The sequence below is a fragment of the Electrona antarctica genome, assembly GCF_951216825.1.
Source record: "Electrona antarctica genome assembly, chromosome: 20".
In the NCBI taxonomy this organism is placed as follows: domain Eukaryota; kingdom Metazoa; phylum Chordata; class Actinopteri; order Myctophiformes; family Myctophidae; genus Electrona; species Electrona antarctica.
In genome coordinates, this window is record NC_136801.1 from 5,549,635 (window position 1) to 5,571,330 (window position 21,696).

The 21,696-nt window shown below is 43.8% G+C and overlaps 2 protein-coding genes across 2 annotated transcripts in view; one reads left to right on the forward strand and one right to left on the reverse strand.

Moving 5' to 3' along the window:
- arfgef1 (ADP-ribosylation factor guanine nucleotide-exchange factor 1 (brefeldin A-inhibited)) overlaps positions 1 to 16,509 on the forward strand; it is a 91,260-nt gene extending 74,751 nt beyond the window's left edge. Inside the window, exons 28-38 of the mRNA XM_079489294.1 lie at positions 2,302 to 2,432; positions 3,723 to 3,852; positions 5,885 to 6,020; positions 6,644 to 6,782; positions 7,255 to 7,318; positions 7,451 to 7,607; positions 8,160 to 8,299; positions 9,131 to 9,302; positions 10,209 to 10,347; positions 14,035 to 14,152; positions 15,062 to 16,509. Of these exons, the coding sequence (XP_079345420.1) occupies positions 2,302 to 2,432; positions 3,723 to 3,852; positions 5,885 to 6,020; positions 6,644 to 6,782; positions 7,255 to 7,318; positions 7,451 to 7,607; positions 8,160 to 8,299; positions 9,131 to 9,302; positions 10,209 to 10,347; positions 14,035 to 14,152; positions 15,062 to 15,361 (1,626 nt within the window). The 3' untranslated portion in view covers positions 15,362 to 16,509. The remainder of the gene's footprint in view (positions 1 to 2,301; positions 2,433 to 3,722; positions 3,853 to 5,884; positions 6,021 to 6,643; positions 6,783 to 7,254; positions 7,319 to 7,450; positions 7,608 to 8,159; positions 8,300 to 9,130; positions 9,303 to 10,208; positions 10,348 to 14,034; positions 14,153 to 15,061) is intronic.
- Positions 16,510 to 17,762: 1,253 nt separating this feature from the next.
- The window catches only part of cpa6 (carboxypeptidase A6), a 32,640-nt gene continuing 28,706 nt past the window's right edge, over positions 17,763 to 21,696 (reverse strand). The window contains exons 10-12 of the mRNA XM_079489565.1: positions 19,282 to 19,484; positions 18,850 to 18,934; positions 17,763 to 18,518 (exon numbers count right to left, since the gene is read on the reverse strand). Of these exons, the coding sequence (XP_079345691.1) occupies positions 18,304 to 18,518; positions 18,850 to 18,934; positions 19,282 to 19,484 (503 nt within the window). The 3' untranslated portion in view covers positions 17,763 to 18,303. The remainder of the gene's footprint in view (positions 18,519 to 18,849; positions 18,935 to 19,281; positions 19,485 to 21,696) is intronic.

Consider the following 21,696-nt stretch of genomic DNA (forward strand, 5'->3'; position numbering starts at 1 on the left):
CCCAGGACGAAGTTCACCGTTCTTTCAATCAGTAACACCCAGTGCCCAGGACGAAGTTCACCGTTCTTTCAATCAGTAACACCCAGTGCCCAGGACGAAGATTGATCAAAATGACGGAGGTTGTTGATATCAAAACTGATCGCATCGCTCCACAGCCTGGGAGCGTCTGTTGTGCAACACTTAATGTTGCGCAACAGTGGGACGTCATCGAAAATGTATAGCCGACGAGACCGAAAATCTTAAAACGTTTTTTTTTTTTTTGGCTTTCGCCTTTTTTTTGTATATTTTATGGAGGGACAGACAGTAGGCTGACAGGAAATGGGGAGAGAGATGGGGGGAAGACATGCAGTAAAGGCCGTTGGGATCGTGAGTCGAACCCGCGGCACACTGCCAGACTGGATTACCAGCCAAGGTGCCTGGACCACTGAGCCATGGCCCAGGCCACGTTAATAACTCTTAATCTAAATCATAACGTCTAATTCTAAGCAAAGATCATGTGTTAGACGGCCCACCGCGGTCCCGTCTCTAGTCGCGGTAGATTTAATCATACCTCCCGTTGTTGTCGATCGCCTCTAGAGTGTTTTGGCTACATTTAGCTGCTACAGCCACGTCCGGGATAACATCCGGTCCGTCAATAAAAGTGCTCCGCTGCTATAAATCGCCGGGCGTTATGATTTAATGGATTAAACTTTATGGGTTATTTAATCATTAAATATAACCCCCGGGCGTTAGGGGTGTTATTAGGCTACTGGAGTTAAAATATCTATTATGAGCTTCATCAGGTATCCAGAACCCAACAATATTAACCCAGCGGGAACCCCTTTTGGTGTTAGCATTATGTTATGCTTTAGCTATTGAAAAATAGCAGATCTACAAGCTCATAGCGTGCCACCGAGTGGCGCACTACGAGCTTGTAGGTCTGCTATTTTTGAAAAATCGAAGAACGACTGACATAGAAACATAGCTTTTTCAGAAAACTGTCAGGATGTAGAAGACATTTTTAGAATCTGATCTCAGGTCAAAATGGGTTAATAATAATATTTTTTGAACACTAATACCAATACGCTTACAAAAGCATTCTTTTGCTAGACCTTGAAACACAAATGGGCAAGAAACATGATGAGAATGTACTATAGGGATTATATACAGTAGTATGTGGATTAGTTTGCATGTGTATTACATAATAGAGATTATACAGTAGTGTGTGTGTGAGTCTGTGAGACAGGGTTTGTATTCTTCATTGAGAGGGGTTCCCCATGGATCGGAACTTGTACTTGCATGGTTTTCTGGACCCACTGAAAACTCTCCCAATTCATTTTTCCCCTAGAGATTTTACAAAAATATTGATGTGAATTATTCTAAGCCTAGAATCGAGCCATCCAGGATCCTGATGAATCATGACCATAACACCTTGGATTCTGTGGAAAAAAATAATAAATATCCTTTGTTTAGCGTTGTTCATTTTTCACCCGGATCCTGGATGGCTTGATTCAAGGCTTAAAATAATTGATATAAATATTTTTGTAAATCTCTATGGGAAAAATGAATGGCTGTTTTTTTCAGTGGGTCCATAAAACCACACTATGCTATCCTCTATACCAGGGGTGGGCAACTTTATCGATGGAGAGGGCCATTATTTCCACACTCACTCCAGAGGGCCACATTGTATATCATGTTACTGTAGCAAAAATAGCCGTTCTACAAGCTCAAAACGCGTCGCAGTGCGACGCGTTTTGAGCTTGTAGATCGGCTATTTTTGTTATTATTTGAATTATTTTCTCATTTTCTTTTTTTTCCTTTTTTTTTTGCTATTTTTGAATTGGAATCCTGAAAGGTTTCTATTTATGTTTAAGTTTATTTAATTTCAAATGCCTCTAATTATAGTTATGTTAACTTCATGAACTAAATACAAATACATTGGACGTAAGAAAACAACAATTTAATACTACTCATTGAGCTACTAATTTAGACTGAAGTAATTCAAGCGGGCCGTGTTTGCAAATCAATACTCAGTATTCTGATATTAACCTGAGGGCCACATTAAGTGAAGGTGGGGGCCACGTGTGGCCCCTGGGCCGCCAGTTGCCCATGCATGCTCTATACCAAATCTCTTTGTCGAAAATAGCCGGTCTTGTAGACCTGCTACTGTGACGGGCGACATGCCCAGAATAGGAACACTTCAGCTGGTTAATTGCCTTTTGGGGCAGTTCTAAAAGAGCTAAGCTAAGACCTTTTATTGGTCTTGCTGGGGGGAAATTCAGTCTCTGAACATAACAGGTCTCTCTCTGGCTTCTCTGACAGGCCTTCAAAGACTACACCAGCGATGACATGAATGTACCGGCGGAGGACCGCGTGTGGGTGAGGGGGTGGTTCCCCATCCTCTTCGAACTCTCCTGCATCATCAACAGGTGTAAACTGGATGTCAGAACCAGGTAGGAAGGCTTCAACACCCCCCCCCCCCCCCCCCCATCTTTTATTATACTTCAAATCCAACAATGTCCGGCTTCATACTAATACTGTCCCACACATTCACACCTGGGAGCTGCCCAGTACAACCAGTCTTACACCCCCCCCCCCCCCCCCCCCCGTCTTCTTGTATATAAGCATAATATCCTTAAATCCTTATGCAGAGATTAAATGTCGTTCTTTCTGTGCGACACAATCTCCCCCCTGGCCCCCTCCCCTCCCCCCTCCATTCTCTTCCCTGTGTATTTTCTTCCCATGAGTATAATCATGGTGAGGCACAATAGCGACTGGGCTAACTGAACCGTTGTACCCCTACTACTAGCACACCCCTCTAACACAATCAGTGCCAGGATTCCTTCAAAATAGAAGCTCTGGGGTGCCGGACCCCCCGGACCCCCCCCCCCCCCTAGCAAATATTTTGCTAGCTTACCTTGCTCTCGATTTCATTTATACGATACATGATCCAAAAAGCGTTCATATTTTGAACGAGAGGCCGATGAGGAGCAGAAATGAAGCGCTAGTATATCCATCAGATCAAAACCACGGAGAGTTGGATTCCCTAGGACGTGTGGACACGTCAGATGGACGGAAACGGTTAATGTTTAGGCGATTGCTACCCCAAAAAGTAATATAACTGTCAACATTGCTCAGTTCTCCACCTAATTATTATTGTATACTCTTATACGTAGTTTTCAAAATGTTAAAGGAAAAGCATGTGTGTGTGTGTCCTTACCAGGGGTCTGACTGTGATGTTAAAGGAAAAGCATGTGTGTGTGTGTCCTTACCAGGGGTCTGACTGTGATGTTAAAGGAAAAGCATGTGTGTGTGTGTCCTTATCAGGGGTCTGACTGTGATGTTAAAGGAAAAGCATGTGTGTGTGTGTCCTTACCAGGGGTCTGACTGTGATGTTAAAGGAAAAGCATGTGTGTGTGTGTCCTTATCAGGGGTCTGACTGTGATGTTAAAGGAAAAGCATGTGTGTGTGTGTGTGTGTGTGTGTCCTTACCAGGGGTCTGACTGTGATGTTAAAGGAAAAGCATGTGTGTGTGTGTGTGTGTGTCCTTACCAGGGGTCTGACTGTGATGTTAAAGGAAAAGCATGTGTGTGTGTGTGTGTGTGTGTCCTTACCAGGGGTCTGACTGTGATGTTAAAGGAACAGCATGTGTGTGTGTGTGTGTGTGTGTGTGTGCGTCCTTACCAGGAGTCTGACTGTGATGTTAAAGGAAAAGCATGTGTGTGTGTGCGTCCTTATACCAGGGGTCTGACTGTGATGTTCGAGGTCATGAAGACCTACGGCCACACCTTTGAGAAGCACTGGTGGCAGGATCTGTTCAGAATCGTCTTCAGAATCTTTGACAACATGAAGCTGCCTGAGCAACAAACTGAGGTACAACACAGAATCTCACTGACTGGTTTACAACTGAAGTCAAAGTCGTACGATTAGTCACAGACGTTACCGCAGTGAAATTTGTTCTCCGCATTTGATCTCTTGGAACGGTGAGCCGCAGCGTGCGCCGCGCTCGGGAATCATTAGTTGATTTGACCCCCAATCCAACCCATTGATGCCGAGTGCCAAGCAGGGAGGCATTGGGTCCCATTTTTACAGTCTTTGGTATGACCTGGCCGGGGATCGAACCCCGACCTCCCAGTTTCGGGGCGGACACTCTAACCACAAGGCCACTGTCTGGTGGTACCTGGTGTCACACTCATTGTGTGCTGTGCCGTGTCGTTCCCTTTAGAAAGCAGAGTGGACGACCACCACCTGTAACCATGCACTGTATGTCGTTCCCTTAGAAAGCAGAGTGGACGACCACCACCTGTAACCATGCACTGTATGTCGTTCCCTTAGAAAGCAGAGTGGACGACCACCACCTGTAACCATGCACTGTATGATGTTCCCTTAGAAAGCAGAGTGGACGACCACCACCTGTAACCATGCACTGTATGTCGTTCCCTTTAGAAAGCAGAGTGGACGACCACCCCCTGTAACCATGCACTGTATGTCGTTCCCTTTAGAAAGCAGAGTGGACGACCACCACCTGTAACCATGCACTGTATGTTGTTCCCTTAGAAAGCAGAGTGGACGACCACCACCTGTAACCATGCACTGTATGTTCCCTTAGAAAGCAGAGTGGACGACCACCACCTGTAACCATGCACTGTATGTTGTTCCCTTAGAAAGCAGAGTGGATGACCACCACCTGTAACCATGCACTGTATGTCGTTCCCTTAGAAAGCAGAGTGGACGACCACCACCTGTAACCATGCACTGTATGTTCCCTTAGAAAGCAGAGTGGACGACCACCACCTGTAACCATGCACTGTATGTCGTTCCCTTAGAAAGCAGAGTGGACGACCACCACCTGTAACCATGCACTGTATGTCGTTCCCTTAGAAAGCAGAGTGGACGACCACCACCTGTAACCATGCACTGTATGTCGTTCCCTTAGAAAGCAGAGTGGACGACCACCACCTGTAACCATGCACTGTATGTCGTTCCCTTAGAAAGCAGAGTGGACGACCACCACCTGTAACCATGCACTGTATGTCGTTCCCTTAGAAAGCAGAGTGGATGACCACCACCTGTAACCATGCACTGTATGTCCCCTTAGAAAGCAGAGTGGACGACCACCACCTGTAACCATGCACTGTATGTCGTTCCCTTAGAAAGCAGAGTGGACGACCACCACCTGTAACCATGCACTGTATGTTGTTCCCTTAGAAAGCAGAGTGGACGACCACCCCCTGTAACCATGCACTGTATGTTGTTCCCTTAGAAAGCAGAGTGGACGACCACCACCTGTAACCATGCACTGTATGTTGTTCCCTTAGAAAGCAGAGTGGACGACCACCACCTGTAACCATGCACTGTATGTCCCCTTAGAAAGCAGAGTGGACGACCACCACCTGTAACCATGCACTGTATGTTCCCTTAGAAAGCAGAGTGGACGACCACCACCTGTAACCATGCACTGTATCTCGTTCCCTTAGAAAGCAGAGTGGACGACCACCACCTGTAACCATGCACTGTATGTCCCCTTAGAAAGCAGAGTGGACGACCACCACCTGTAACCATGCACTGTATGTCCCCTTAGAAAGCAGAGTGGACGACCACCACCTGTAACCATGCACTGTATGTCGTTCCCTTAGAAAGCAGAGTGGACGACCACCACCTGTAACCATGCACTGTATGTCCCCTTAGAAAGCAGAGTGGACGACCACCACCTGTAACCATGCACTGTATGTTGTTCCCTTAGAAAGCAGAGTGGATGACCACCACCTGTAACCATGCACTGTATGTCGTTCCCTTAGAAAGCAGAGTGGATGACCACCACCTGTAACCATGCACTGTATGTTCCCTTAGAAAGCAGAGTGGATGACCACCACCTGTAACCATGCACTGTATGTCGTTCCCTTAGAAAGCAGAGTGGATGACCACCACCTGTAACCATGCACTGTATGCCATCTGTGACGTCTTCACGCAGTACTTTGAGTCGCTCAATGACGTTCTCTTCGACGATATCCTGTCCCAGCTGTACTGGTGTGTGCAACAAGGTGAGCCCAACTTGTGATGAATCCGGCTTTGTCTCACATTGGTGTTTAATCCATTCTAGACGGGAACCCCTTTAGGTGTTTTAAATATTATGTTATACTTAAAATAGCAGATATAATATCAGAAAAATCACGAAAATGTGGCGCAAATCTTTGAATGTATTCTTTCAGAGCGAATGTTTTTAACTCAAATATTTGCTTATGGGGGGGTCCCTGGAACAACATATTTTCAGATGGGGGGCATATTACATATCATTTTGGGGTCCTTGACATGAAATATTGACCACCACTGATACAGAAACATGAGGTATTTCAGAAAACCGTCCGAATTTAGAAGATTTTTTTTTAATTTCGACGTCAGGCCTAAATGGGTTAAGACATTTAGCTCCACACCAGTGTCTCACACCAAAAATGACTGATCTACAAGTTCACAACCTGTCGCAGCATGATTAGATGCGTCTTGAGGTTGTAGACTTGTATACGTCATGTTTTATCCTCAGCCATTTATGAGGTGTGGGTCTCATTGAATTGTCCAAAGCCATAGGACTCGTGGCCACAATCCATTGAACCAGTCCCTCATTTTTCACTACCTTTCTCCCCTCCTCCACCACCTCCTCCATTTATAGATAATGAACAGCTAGCTCGGTCCGGAACCAACTGTCTAGAAAATGTGGTCATCCTCAATGGGGAGAAGTTCAGCCCGGAGACCTGGGACAAAACGTGTAACTGTATGCTCGACATCTTCAAGACCACCATCCCGCACACGTAAGCCTGCCTGCCTGCCGCCTCATGAGATTCAGATGTCCTGCTCTTTTCCTGCCTTGCCTTGCACTCAACTTGAAAAATGCTGTACTGTTGTAGTTATGTCAAGCTGTTTTTCTGTTTACCTTTGTGTCTGTGTGTTTTTGTTATGGTTTTTGTTTTTGCTTTTGTTTTCTGGGATTCATAATTATGTTTGATTTTTGTTCATTTATTCATTATTTGGTGGAAAGAATTATTTTTGAAATAAAACAAAGTTAAAAAATAATAAGATTCAGATGTCTACAGTAGACGTGCACCTGCTTTGTGAGCGTGTAAGAGCTTGGCCTTCCGTTCCGGCCCGATTACCAACGCAAACCACAGCCGTAGTTGTTGAAGTAGAAGGAATGTCTCTCCCTGATGTTTAATCTTGGTACATTTACACAATGCTAAAATATTTGACTCCTTGATGTTGAATGACCTTTGCTCCATTTCTCAGGCTGTTAACATGGAGGCCGGTTGGAGCTGACGGAGAGCATATAGATCTATCAGACAAACAGCTGGTAAGGAAGATTTTTGCTGTTTGCATAATGAATATTCTCTTTGTCCAGTAGTCCATACTTTCTGGACTACTGGATTATACCGGTACAGAGTAGACTAAGGATGTACCCGTCCGCTGTCTTTGCCACTGTCAGGACTCCATTTCCCAGAAATCCGTGGACATCCAGTCCCGCTCCGAGGACCAGCAGTCCATCTGCAGTGCAGACCGGTCTGCCACAGAGAGCCGCCGACCGAGCCAGTATAGTTCTATAGGCATGTACGAGGACGGCCCCAGAAACAGGACCCCCACAAGTCAGTTCCTCTCTCGACTCAATACTTGATGCGCAAGTTTTGCTTCGGCAACAAAGTGTCTTGTGAAGTGAAACTGAAATAAGGAATTCTCAACTGAATACGTTCTTGTTGCCGACACCTTGTTGCCGAAGCATACATTAAAGCTGCTATACGCAATAATATGTCAAAATATGAATGTTTTTTATTTTTTTGGTATTCAGACAGCCAGCAATGGGTAGAACGCTCCCAAAAAGAATTTAGTCTCTGTGACACATCTAGGGGCCACAATCTGCATTCAAAGATGTTCCTAGATTGGTCGGGAAAAAAACGGTCGCAGTGACTAACCAATCAGGAAGCAGACAAGCAAATCGACCAATGACAAAGCTTCTAGGAAAATCTTTGAATGCAGATTGCGGCCCCTAGATGTGTCACAGAGACTTAAAAATAAAAAGGTTATTACAATTTTGACATATTATTGCTTATAGCAGCTTTAAGCCTACATTAAGTCTTATTTTTTGCATGTCCTTTCTTTGTTATATTATGCTCAGTTTGTGTTGTGGGCACATTTCACAGAAGTCGCGGAGCAGCGTTTGTTCTCGGCGATGTTGATAAAGTGCGTGGTGCAGCTGGAGCTGATCCAGACCATAGACGACATCGTCTTCTTCCCGGCCACCAGTAAGAAGGAAGATGCAGAGAACCTCGCGGCTGCCCGGGTAAACACTACACTTATCACTACTTTGGTATATTGGGTGTTATTAAACGTTTCCGTACATAGGACGTCCCCACACGTCCTAGGGGTCCCAATCGACGCGTACATAGGACGTCTGAGGACGTCCTAGCGCATCCTCAATGATACGGGGCGAGATAAGAATATTCAGAATTTCTTCCTTTTTTTTATTTGTCAGTTCGCCTTTCGGCTACCGTATGCTACGCTCTAGGCAATTGTTAGCTTACCATTGATTTAGCCGTTAGCGCGGCGGAAAGAATGACTCATCTCTCCTAATCCAGGGCGCTCTCCGTGGTGTTGAACGGATCGATATACTGGCGCTTCATTTCTGCTCCTCATCCGTCTCTCCCGCAAAATATGAACGCTTTTTGGATCATATATCGTATAAATTAAAACGATCGCAATGTAAGCTAGCTATGTAAAGTAAACTTTTTTTAGTGGATTGTTTCCGGGTCATGGGTTTCCGAGTAAAAGCGGCCATGTTGTTCCGGCACCCCAGAGCTCCTATTTTGAAGGACTTCCGGCACTGATTGTGTTAATAGAATTAATAAACTGTAACAGCCTTATTAATAGAATTAATAACACCGCAGAATAAAATGCTGTAGAATTGTATCTGTGTATCATTCCGTGCTACAAACATATTCCGTGCTACAAACACACAAAGCTGTGCATAGGAGGGGCAAGCGCCCCTCAAAAATGGTTGTCTGTGGGCCTAATGCATATCAAGCGGTTGAGCATCACTGTGCTTTAGTAAAAACCCGTTCCTTCTGTAGCGGGATCCCCTGTATGCTTTAGTAAAACCCTGTTCCTTCTGTAGCGGGACCCCCTGTATGCAGCCGACGTCCCCGTGGACACCCAGGACCAGGGCATGTATCGCTACCTGACCTCAGAGCAGCTCTTCAAGCTGCTGGACTGTCTGCTAGAGTCGCACCACTTTGCCAAGGCCTTCAACTCCCACAATGAGCAGAGGACCTTGCTGTGGAAAGCAGGTACGTAGAGAGAGGTGCAACAGAAATGCATTCATTGATTCACGATAAATAAATAAAAACCGTGATAATTATCGATTAATCTAAAAAAAGTAAATCGATAGAATAATCGCTAAGAAAATAATCGATGGCCCAGGCTGCTGGCGGGTTCGGATCCCGATCCCGACGACCTTTGCTGCATGTCACTCCCCCCATTAACTGTCGGCTTACTATCCTATAAATAAAGGCATAAAAGCCCAAAATCAAATCTTAAAAGAAAATAAGAAAATAATCAAAAACCTCAATCACCTACCCCTGGGGGTAGGTGATTGATTGATAGATTCACTGACAAAATGGGTGGATGACTGGCTACCTTGCTTTCATGGTCAGCTGTGTTGTGACTGAGGAGAGCTAGCAGGGGCTCTCGGTGCTTCATCATTTCTGGGTCTTCTGTTGCCAGAAGGTATAGAAGATGGATATACATACAGTACACCCGTCCTACAAACTGGCTAAAATTGCCGGCAAGCATGGTGCTTCTTTCCTGTGTGTGTGTGTGTGCGCGCGTGCACGTGTGGCGTAGAGCAGGACGTCCAATGATCCCTGGGTCGGCGGTTCGAATCCTGGCACCTCCTGTCCACATGTCGAAGTGTCCTCCAATGAGTCCAATGAGTCGGTCGGTGTTAGCTCGCCACCATTGGTGTGTGAATGTGGGAAGTGAGGACGCTGGCGTCGACTGTTCGCCGCTTCACCTCCCAATGTATGAATGAATGAACCATTGTAAAGCGCTTTGAGCACTTGGAAAAGCGCTATAACAATGCAATTCATTATTATTATTACTCTGCTCTTTATGTGACTGTTTAAAGTGCATTTTAATGTATGTTGTATAGCACTTTGGACTACATACAAATATACAATGCACCTGTTCTCAAGGTTTCAAAGGGAAATCCAAGCCCAACCTACTGAAGCAGGAGACCAGCAGCCTGGCGTGTGGCCTGCGCATCCTGTTCCGCATGTACACAGACAACAGCCGGCAGGACGCCTGGGAGGAGATCCAGAGGCGACTGCTCAAGTAAGTAGTCAAACTAACTTTACATTATCTCTTATCGCCACTATCCTGTCGGGTGGAAACCAAAACCTTTTGAGTATATTTTTAAAAAGAAAAAGAACCTGAGTTAGAATTATTATTCACCCACTTGTTATACTCATTGGTTCAACAATAAAACCCAGCAGACCTACTTAAATACTTCTTTCACTATCACTTTCAAACATTTTCAAAAGTAGCAGATCTACTAGCTCACTAGACACGTTGTGTGCTTGCAGATCAATACTTTTGGCTACTTTTGTGTGACGCTGGTCTACGACAAAGCAGGGCATTAATTCATGCCAAAACAAAATGAATGATATGGAAGGTTTCCACCCGACACCAATATGATGTCCTCCTGCCGACCAAACGCATATACTGTTCACTCATTGTGTTCCTGCTTCAAAGCCGCATGTGGAACGTGAGAACAGCGCCCTCTCTGCTGCTGAAGTGTACCTGTTTTTAACGCTCACAATCTGCACATAACCTTTCTTCCCACAGAAATGATTACATCGAAAAGATAGTTGTGATGTTGTGTGTCATCGAAGAAGGAAAAACACATTTAGGACCATTTAGCAGGCCAAGCAATACACGCTCCCTTTACGAGACGAACGGCTGCTCTCTAGTGTTGCTCATCTCATTTTCATCACACTAACGAGGCTCTCTGCGTCGTCTGACAGTCACTGAATCATCATCTGTGGTGCACAGTAACTGAGTGCGTTTACTGGGAGTACTACTGTACTTAAAGGGTCAGCTACCCTGAGCAAAAGCCATAATTTTACGATGTGACAGTCACGCATAGCAGACTGTCACATAAATCGGTATGATGAGTATGAGTTCATACGGCTGTCAGTAGTCTGAATCAGAGGCTTTAAATGTGAGGAACGCAGGTTATCGATTTCGTCGATAAGGTAGAGAATTCAGTACTAATGTGGAAATGTATCACATTGCTGCTAGTGGTCAGGGTGAAACGATTTATAAATCAGCCCTGAAGTGTGAGTAGTCGGCTGTTAACGGCCAAGCTACACCAGGCTTTTCTCGCGCGTTTTTTAAAATAGGACTGGACCTAAATGAAACGCACGCGCGGGAGAAAACGCGTGAGAAAAGCCTGGTGTAGCGTGGCCGCCAGTCATCGACTGTGTATGATCGGCAGAACGTAGTTTAATTTTAATGGCGAACTAATAATTATTACTTCCCTATTTAACTGATCGCCCTGAACCGTAATACTTTACTAGTATCTTATAAAGAAAGTGTCTACCTTGTCTTTGTTGTCTCTAGGGCCGCCACGAAACATGACATTATCACACAAATAATTGCAATTAACAATTATTGTGACATGTCTATACTTGTCTCAGCAATGGACGACGTGTGCTCCGACCTCGCCCATGTGTCACGTTATTTATTTTACATTTAGGAGTGTAGTAGTAGTGAGGCAGGAATCTCAGGGCAGAGGGGAGGAATGACACGCAACGGACGTCACAGGCAGGAATTGAACCGTAGGGGGGGGGGGGGGGGGGGGGGGTTGCAATTATTATTATTTTTTCACTTAATTTTTATTGATGAAAAGACAAAACAAAAAAACAAAAACAAGATACATTCATTGAAATCCTCTTGCATTATCGCTAGGCTGAGAAGAAAAGATCCCACTTTTCCCACTTTTTATAGAACTTATCCTCTTGTAGTATAAGTATGAATGTTAGTTTTTCCATAACATACAGATCCTCAGTAATGTCCATCCAATGTTCTTTCGTTGGTGGGTCCTGTTGGTGGGGGGTTGCAATTATACAGGCGACACACTATCGTGCCTGTGCGCCATCTTGACTGCTTGTGTTCTCAACGCTCTCGCTCACTTTTCGCTGTTCTCAATGTATGTTTCTTTGTGTCTGACACACACACACACACACACACACCACAGCTGCCTTGACCTCTAGCTTCCCCTGATGTACTGTTAAGAACACTCATGAAACAAAACACTGTGCTGGAAGAAGATGTTGTTTTACTTGCGTAAAGTAGCAATACCACATTGAGCCTAATTGCCACGTCCAGGCCATAATACTTTGGCTAGACATAGCTAGACAGAGTACAAAATGGGCCTTATTGGTTAATGTACAGTATTATAATAATCATCTCTAAATCTACAAAGTAACTAGTGTATGAAGCTGTCAATTAATTGTAGTGGAGTAAAAGTATAAAGTAATGTAGTCTCTCACTCTCGAGACAGACTGTTGACTCACAAAAGAGGGCACTGTTTTCCCTTTGTTTTGCATATGGGTTCCCAGTCAAATGTTATTTTCCAAGTAGATTTGGGAGGCGATCAGGCCATGGGGAATGCAGCTGGGAAGAGGAGGAAGGGATGAATGATTAGCAGATGGTGTTTGTGGCCCGAGGGTCACTTGCTGCAGGGGCAGAGGTCCCGGTCAAAGGTTGCGTCAGATCTCCTCATAGGCTTGGGCCATGTCGCCTAATGTCTAATCTACGTCCTGCCATTCTACCCTCGCAATCTGGTGCTGTAATTAGTCATTAATGAAGCAGGATGATCTTCGTTAGGCTCCCTTCTGGACGCTTTCAAACTTTTGTCGAGGCAGGCAAGTGTGCATCACCGTCCTAGTATTAACAACCTGTTGTGCTTTTAGTTTCAAATTAAGCACTTGAGTCGTGTCCCTAATTTTAGGCATGCCACAGGCAACATCAAATATACTAGCAGAATTTGTATAATTGTATACCGGTAATGTAGGCATGTCATAGGCAAAAATAAATAAATAGTGGAAATGGCACATCAAGCGGTGCCTTGTCATTAGTCAGAAGGTTCATTGTTCCGAAATTACTATCCCTATCTCCAACCCTAACCTAATAGTAAGGTCATTTTATCAGGTATTTGACAAATCTGGGAACTAAATCGTTACCAAGAAATTTCTTCACCAATGTGTTTCTAAAGGTGTCTAATAACATGTACTAAAAGTTTGAAATTCAACTCCCGTGGGAAATTGAGTTATTAGCATAATATGCATAATATGCCCATAACATCCTATAGAAGGCAAAAAAGTCCAAATTTCATCATTCTTTAAGTAGCATGTGACATATGAAACTAGGGTGATTGCATGATTCTGAATCCATTCCAAGCATTAGTTTTGCACAAAAAACACTCCTTGGGCTAAATTAGGCCATATCCACTTGACCAAATGTGCTGACCTCATCATGTTTGTGTGGCCGTTTTCCTCCCAAGGAGTGTTTTTCATATGTCACATGTTACTTAAAGAATGATGAAATTTGGACTTTTTTGCCTTTATATAGGATATTATGCTAATAACTCAATTTCCCACGGGAGTTGAATTTCAAACTTTTAGTACATTAGACACCTTTAGAAACACATTGGTGAAGAAATTTCTTGGTAACGATTTAGTTCCCAGATTTGCATAGATTTCTCTTACTATAAACATAACCGCAAGCACGGGAGCAGTGCATGTTCGCCAACCTTAATGCATGTTCGAACTAACGGGACTTCGGATCTATGGGCAGTTCCCCATCAAGCAAGCTCACAACACATCACTTTGCAATCATGTATTGTGTTGCGTTGTGAGCTTGTAGATCTGTGGAAATATATTGAATTACAGTTATTGTCAAATTACAGTTGACATCTCTCTCGTGTGTGTGTGTGTGTTCGTGTGTGTTCGCTAGTGTGTGCAGTGAGGCTGTTGCGTACTTCCTGGCTCTGACCTCAGAGAGCCACAGAGAGGCCTGGACCAACCTGCTGCTCCTCTTCCTCACCAAGGTGCTGAAGATCAGCGACGAAAGAGTAAGGCCTGACTCACACGTGCACAACAGATTGTTGTATAGCTGATTCATGAGACTTGTTTACTGATGCAAGCTCGCAATGGGAGTCACATGGTTTGACACAACAGTTTTGTTGTATGAGGGGGAGGGGGGGCAGTCGAAACACAGCCGAAAGCCGTACCACAAAAATGTTGTGTCAAACCATGTGACTTCCATTGGAAATGCTTTGGGGCGGCCATGACACTTACCCTTTATTTACATCTAGCATCCAACAATGTTGTATGCTAGATTGATAGGTGTGAGTGAGCCTAAGGAGTCTATACAGCACACACACACTACTGTGAAGCGTTTCAGAACATTCAGCATCATAGCATCTATACTGTGTATACAGTATCATTGCTGTCTGGTGGAAAACGTGTACTGTATTTCCAAAACCCTATATTTTTAAGAAAATGGGCGGGGGAAAAAACAGTTTTCCATGCCAATGTAGTTATTTATTCACAAGCTCTTAATACTTTTCACAGGTTAAATATCTGTAAAAACCCACACAGACTTAACCCCTTTCAACCTGGCATGCTTATTTTGCACATGTAAAAAGAAAAAAGTGGTTTCTGCACACAACAGCCACAATATACTCATGATCCACTTGTAAAGATGTCTTTGCCAAGTGCCCAAACGGGGTGCAGTACTTAGTTTAGACAGTTTTTGGTTTAGACTAGTCATTGGTTAGACCAGTCAGTCATTAGTCCTACAACTACAACCTATCTAAAACCCTCACCCTAACCCTAACCTCGCACGGGGCAGCACACCTAAACCTAACCTTAACCCATGTCTAACCAATGACAAGTCTAAACTAAGTATGCACCCCCCCAAAAGCTCAACAAGTGGCCTAGTTTAACAAGCAGCCATGTTTCTCTGTGTGCGTCTTCAGTTCAAGGCCCACGCGTCCCGGTACTACCCTCTGCTGTGTGAGATCATGCAGTTCGACCTGATCCCCGAGCTCCGCGCCGTCCTGAGGAAATTCTACCTGCGCATCGGCGTCGTGTTCCAGATCTCGCGGCCGCCCCCGGCGGCCGAGCCACAGCCTCTCTCTCCGCCGCACGCGGAGGAGTCACAGCCGCCGGCCGCAGAATTAGGGGAAGAGGCTGGCTCGGGGAATAGGGGAATGAGGCTCACTGATGGCTCCCACACACCCTGCTGTGGGCCTGTATCGCCTCAGAGTCCACGCTGATCAGTACACTTGATCAGTGCTCTTGACTTTTATTGCTGGTCAGTGAACAGCCTGCTCCCCCCCCCCCCCCCCCCCCCCACCCTTCTACCACACACACATGTATGCACTTGCACATACACAAACACGCATACACCATATCCCTGAAGGGAAAAGTGATGCCTTGAATTACGGAGAAGTGACTCTTCAACTGGATCTTGCTGACTACTGAATACGCAACAATACTGACGATTTTATCCAATGTCTCTGATTTTCTCAGAAGGACCGAAATATATTCAAAACTAAATAAACAAAGGTGTGCTTCTTACTGTATATTAAACAAAAATCAAGTAAGGAATGAATGGTTTCAACATCATGCAAAATGACATTCAGTAAAACCATGACAATGTGGCGCCAGGTCAAGCAATGATAATACCGATCTCTGTCGTCTGCACCGCTGATGGCTAACTTTAGCATCGATTAGCCTCTTGGATGAAACTAGTTGTACAGATCTGCCGCTTTGTAATATAATCTTATAACACTAGATTTCATTTATTTTTGTTCAATGTTTTTTTTCTCTTTTCTCTGGATTCTCGCCACACTTGATCTCTTTATTGAATGCACTGGAGATTTTACGTTTTGTTGATTAATTTATTTGACTGTACCATCTCCCGAGGATTATCCTGCGTATAAGACTTGCAATTGAATGAGAAAAAGCTTGAAAAGTTGAAGGGTTAAATTATTCCATTTTATATGTTCTTAAGCTTTTTAACGCAGGGAGGCAGGAGAATAACTGTAACTGGAAGAAGGTGAGCACCCAGACATGAGCTGCTTCTGAGTCACTGGTCTGTATCATGTTTGATCTTTAGTTTTCACTCTTGTGTACAAAATCAAAAGTTAATAATATATTACATTTTTTTCGTTTTTGTTTTTCTTTGGTTTTTTTGGGGGAAAAGCTATATGTATAGAGAACAATGAATACTGTTAGCTGTGCTTTAAAAGTGTATGGATGGGGGACGCGTTTCTGCTCATGGATGTAGAAAAGCATAAAATGTATATGGTACAGCAGTGTAAAGTTTTCTATGTTGCAAAAAGAGACTGTACAACTTTCTGTACGATACATCATCTGGCATTCTAATCAGGTTCTAGGTCAATAAAGTTTTTCAACTTGGTTGATTTGAAATGCTGAAATCATTTTGTTTTTCTAGTCACAATTAACTCTTTACTCCGCTAGCATTTATTGAAAAATTAGGATCTAATTCACGCCAGCATTTTTTTTAAATTTGAGCTCTTATTTTGAAAAGCCACAGTTCAAGTCTACCGGAAGTAGCTTATCCTACGACGCTTGTTGCCACGGAAACGGTCGACAGCGTGATGTCAGACCATGACGTCACGTCACTCTATATAGTATGGCGAGCAGAGCCGGAGAGCAGAATTAGTATATCACTAAGACTATAAGAAAGGAGGTATCTAGAGACGGGCTTTAGACTCAAACGTGACCAGCTCCATTCCCTCCCCAGCTCCTAAGAAGAAATACAGATCCCTAGGCCATAAGGCCTCCCCTAACGCGAACCCTTATACACTCCCTTTACCGCCCCCTAGACGTACAGGAGATCTCGGTTACATGTCTCGACGGAAACCGAGACAGGCCTTGTTTACATGATCGATCTATGCCGGTGCACTGGATAGCTCCACATCGCCGGCTCTGTGCCGTCAAAGAAACGCTGTTTTGACCAAAATGCCATCTGGGACAAGGAATAGGAGATGCAGGCGATTGAAAGAAACGGATAGAATGGATTATTATGGCGACGACGATCTAAGATGGACGATCCAGTGCTGTGCTAACAGAGCTATAAAAGCGCAATTGCCATTAATCTTCGGCAATGGCGTTAAGCGTCGGTATCAAAATTAGGCTTCAATTGACAATAATCTTCGGCAATGGCGCTATAGGAGTTAACAGTGACGCGAAACAGAAATATTCAACTTTTATTTAAAATATGTAAAAAACTAAAAACAAAACAAAGTCCTGTACATTGGCTATCAAAAGTAAACATTGCTTTTACATTTTCATTGATTCATACCTGAATTATTATACAAAATTATGTATAAAATATATATTATTGACCCAATTCAGACAGACTCAAAGGGAAATCACACCAAAACATTTCAACTGAAGTTAATCCCTACTGTAGAGTATCAGATTGTTGCAGTAAAAAAGGCACCGCTATGCAGAAAAACTGTAGCTGTTTAAAAATAAATCTGAACAAATACGCAAGAGAGCAGTTCAAAGTAATTGTGAAAATGGCTAGTCAGACCTTTTGAAAAGGTCCTTGGTAACATAATGCACCTTTTTGGAAGAGAATCAAATCTTAGATCATTCCTTATAGAACGGTGCTGCAACACCATGACAAAATAAAATCGGTTAAACCTGCATTCAAGTGCTTACATGGCCATCATGGCCACCATTTAAAAAAGAAAAGCACTTTGTCCCATTCTCTAGCGGCCGTACCATTCAATGTATACACAAAGAGATCGTTTTGAGGATCTTGGCAACATTTTGGCACAATAACATACCATCACCAACCGATGTTCGTTCTTGTCATACTCCCCTGAAAAGGACAACCGTAACACCTTAAACCCTACTTATACGTTGCTGACCAGGATCCCCAGGGCTCTTTTTTACCCTCCTCAGCAAATCTCTTCATCCAAAATCGTCAATCTGTAACCTCACAACACATCATGCATTGTGAGCTTGTAGATTGACTGTTTTCACTGAATGTTCACCTTTTTTATTTTTTTTAAAATACCCAGATAGATACGCTAGGGGGTCATGTGGTTAAATAAAGACTCCACCAGGCCATGTCCTTTTTTAATTCTTACCCTGAGAACATCTGGGAGAATACAGAGCCAGCGAGATAAGTGCAGCTGACAGAGTAGAGAGCTTCAGTGACCTTGCTGTATGATCATCAAATATATGGGAATCTGTCTCTGTCAACGTCACACTTCTTCAGCAAGCCTGAAGCGATGGCCTTCACGGCCCTCATGGTCTCTGTACAGGTTGGATTGATAAGCGCTTCGGGCAGGAGGAAGCCATAGTATCCTGTGTCTCTCAGCTCGAAAGCAAAGGCATACGGGATCCCGTTCCTGTAGGCCCAGTCCATGGAGCTGCCCGAGCTCACATCTGGAGGATGTAAGAAAGACAAGGAATTAAAGTGAGTAATTGTTATTGTATTTTGATGAATACACATTTATGAATATTATGCACAACCAAAATCACTGTAAACAAGAAACCCAGAATGTACTTCATTCGTAATAGCATTGAAGATTACATTTAACATTTTAGGCATTTACTTAGGCTCACATATCATCGGCACAACTTTCACCACAATGAGTGCACAAGCCTAGCCCTGATAAAATACATACGTAAATTGTTAACCTTGATTGTTATGCAAATGTAAATCGTAAATCCTTTCATATTTATTCACTGCATGATCAACTATTACTGTATTTACAGAGGGTTGTGGAGGCTGGTCCGTATCTATATCTCACTCCATAGGCAGAGTACAGGGCTGTCACTGCATTATGAGCTGCTGATTCCTGCACAAAGAAAAGCATATGGTCAGTTAGTTATTTAGTTACTGTCTTATCTTATTAGTACCGTAATTTGTAGGTGCAACCTTTGACAGATGATTGCTTATGAAAACATCATCTTTCAGTAGGACATTGAAGTTCTAGCTATCTACAAGCTCATAGCGCACCACCGCTACGAGCTTGTAGGTCTGCTATTTTTGAAAAATCGTTAAAATGTGCCTCAAATCTTTCAGAAAATTGTCATGATTTAGAAGATTTTTTTTAAATTTCGATGTCAGGCCTAAATGGGTTAATATAATTGTTATCTTATTAACTTATTGGATGATTAAATCTGGTAATAACAAATCCCTTACCACACAACTGAAATTAGGGATGGTGGCGTACTTGTAGGAGTACGGATAGAGCAGCATCTGGGCGTAGGCATGGATGGATATGTAGGCTTTAACACGTTTCTTGTGCTTCCGCAGGAAATTGGCGACAGCCTTGACTTCAGGTTCAGACTCCGCATAAGGCCCGCAGTAGGTGTCATCACAGGGATGAGTAGAGGCACCTTCCTCTGCAGGAGAGGAGAGAGATGAACTACGATCAAAGTCGGAAATAAAGTTGTACGATTTGTCACACACGTTAGCGCAAGTGAAATTTGTTCTCCGCATTTGACCCCATCTCTTGGAGCGGTGAGCCGCAGCCAAGGAGCGGTGAGCTGCAGCCGTGCCGCACTCGGGAATCATTTGATTAGTAGATTTGACCCCCCAATCCAACCCTTTGATGCTGAGTGTCAAGCAGGGAGGCATTGGGTCCCATTTTTCTTTGGTATGACCCGGCCGGGGATCGAACCCCGACCTCCCTGTTTCAGGGCGGACACTCTAACCTCAAGGCCACTGAGCTTCTCATCTCATTTATATTTTGTTTTAGAACTGTGACGCTTACCAATAATCTGTTTATTTTCGGTGAGCATCATGGTCAAATGGCAAAGTATAATTTAAGATTACAATCTACATTTCCCAATGTCAATACATTGTTCTGAATACATTTTGGTGACTTTTGAAGATAGATGCTTCACCAGCCACACTGCCACCCCCTTCTATCCCTAACATGAAGATAGATGCTTCACCAGCCACACTGCCACCCCCTTCTATCCCTAACATGAAGATAGATGCTTCACCAGCCACACTGCCACCCCCTTCTATCCCTAACATGAAGATAGATGCTTCACCAGCCACACTGCCACCCCCTTCTATCCCTAACATGAAGATAGATGCTTCACCAGCCACACTGCCACCCCCTTCTATCCCTAACATGAAGATAGATGCTTCACCAGCCACACTGCCACCCCCTTCTATCCCTAACATGAAGATAGATGCTTCACCAGCCACACTGCCACCCCCTTCTATCCCTAACATGAAGATAGATGCTTCACCAGCCACACTGCCACCCCCTTCTATCCCTAACATCACCAGCCACACTGCCACCCCCTTCTATCCCTAACATCACCAGCCACACTGCCACCCCCTTCTATCCCTAACAGATCCTTCACCAGCCGCCACCCCCTTCTATCCCTAACAGATTATATTCTGTTTAGAACAGCCAACATCATTGTCTGTGCCCTTGAAGATTTGAAAACAAACATGAAATATAAGACATTGCAGCAGCAACCCACAGGCAAGACCAGGCTTGAGCTAAACTAAAAGGATTAGCTCACACAGGAAATAACCAGCCACTAGGTGAGATGAATGTTGGATATGAAAATCATCCAGGAGTTAGCCATATCTAATTATCTATAAATAGAACAATTACCACATGGTGGCATTGGTGGACAACACCTTTAGTTAATTGTCAACAATATGAACCCATTTTGACCTGAGATCAGATTCTAAAAATGTCTTCTACATCCTGACAGTTTTCTGAAAAAGCTATGTTTCTATGTCAGTCGTTCTTCGATTCTTCAAAAATAGCAGACCTACAAGCTCGTAGCGTGCCACTCGGTGGCGCGCTATGAGCTTGTAGATCTGCTATTTTTCAATAGCTAAAGCACAACATAATGCTAACACCAAAAGGGGTTCCCGCTCAAAATTGGTTAATTGTCAACAATATGAACAACATAAAATGATGATTAGACTGGGCATGTCTTTGCAAATCCAAAATGGATCCATTGCCAAGAGACAGCGAGTGTTTCATTATAAGCTGTAGTCGTAAAATGCTGTTGGACGGTTCCTGATGCCACATTCTGTAGATAACATATTTATGGGTTTCATTTGTGAAAATATTTTCTCCGGGCTCCACATATACATATCACTGACAGATGTGTTGCTTCCCGTCCTTTGTGTGTTGTACTAGTGACTACACAGTGCTGCTCTGTAATCATTCTTGTTTGAGCAATATTTAATGAATACTTTTGCAGACTGTGTTTAATTTCTTCCTCCAGGGGGTGTCCTTGGAGAACAGCTGTTCCTCATGGTCTCCAGAAGACAACAGGTTATGGGAAAGTATTACGATGCAAGAGGATGTGAACGGCAAGGTAGTTTATCTTTTGAGGGGTGTATGACTGGGCGACAATTCAAATGTATTTTATTGTCTCACAGTGGAATCGTATCGTGGTGATGACGATATCATAATAATACACAATTCTGTTGTCTGATTGTTAGTATTAGAGATGTCCCGATACTGTATCGGTATGGGGACAAGTATCGGATCGGCCCTTATTTGTCATATCGGGTCATATCGGCGAATATGCCAGTCTAACCACAGATCCCACACAGGGGTAAGGGGTC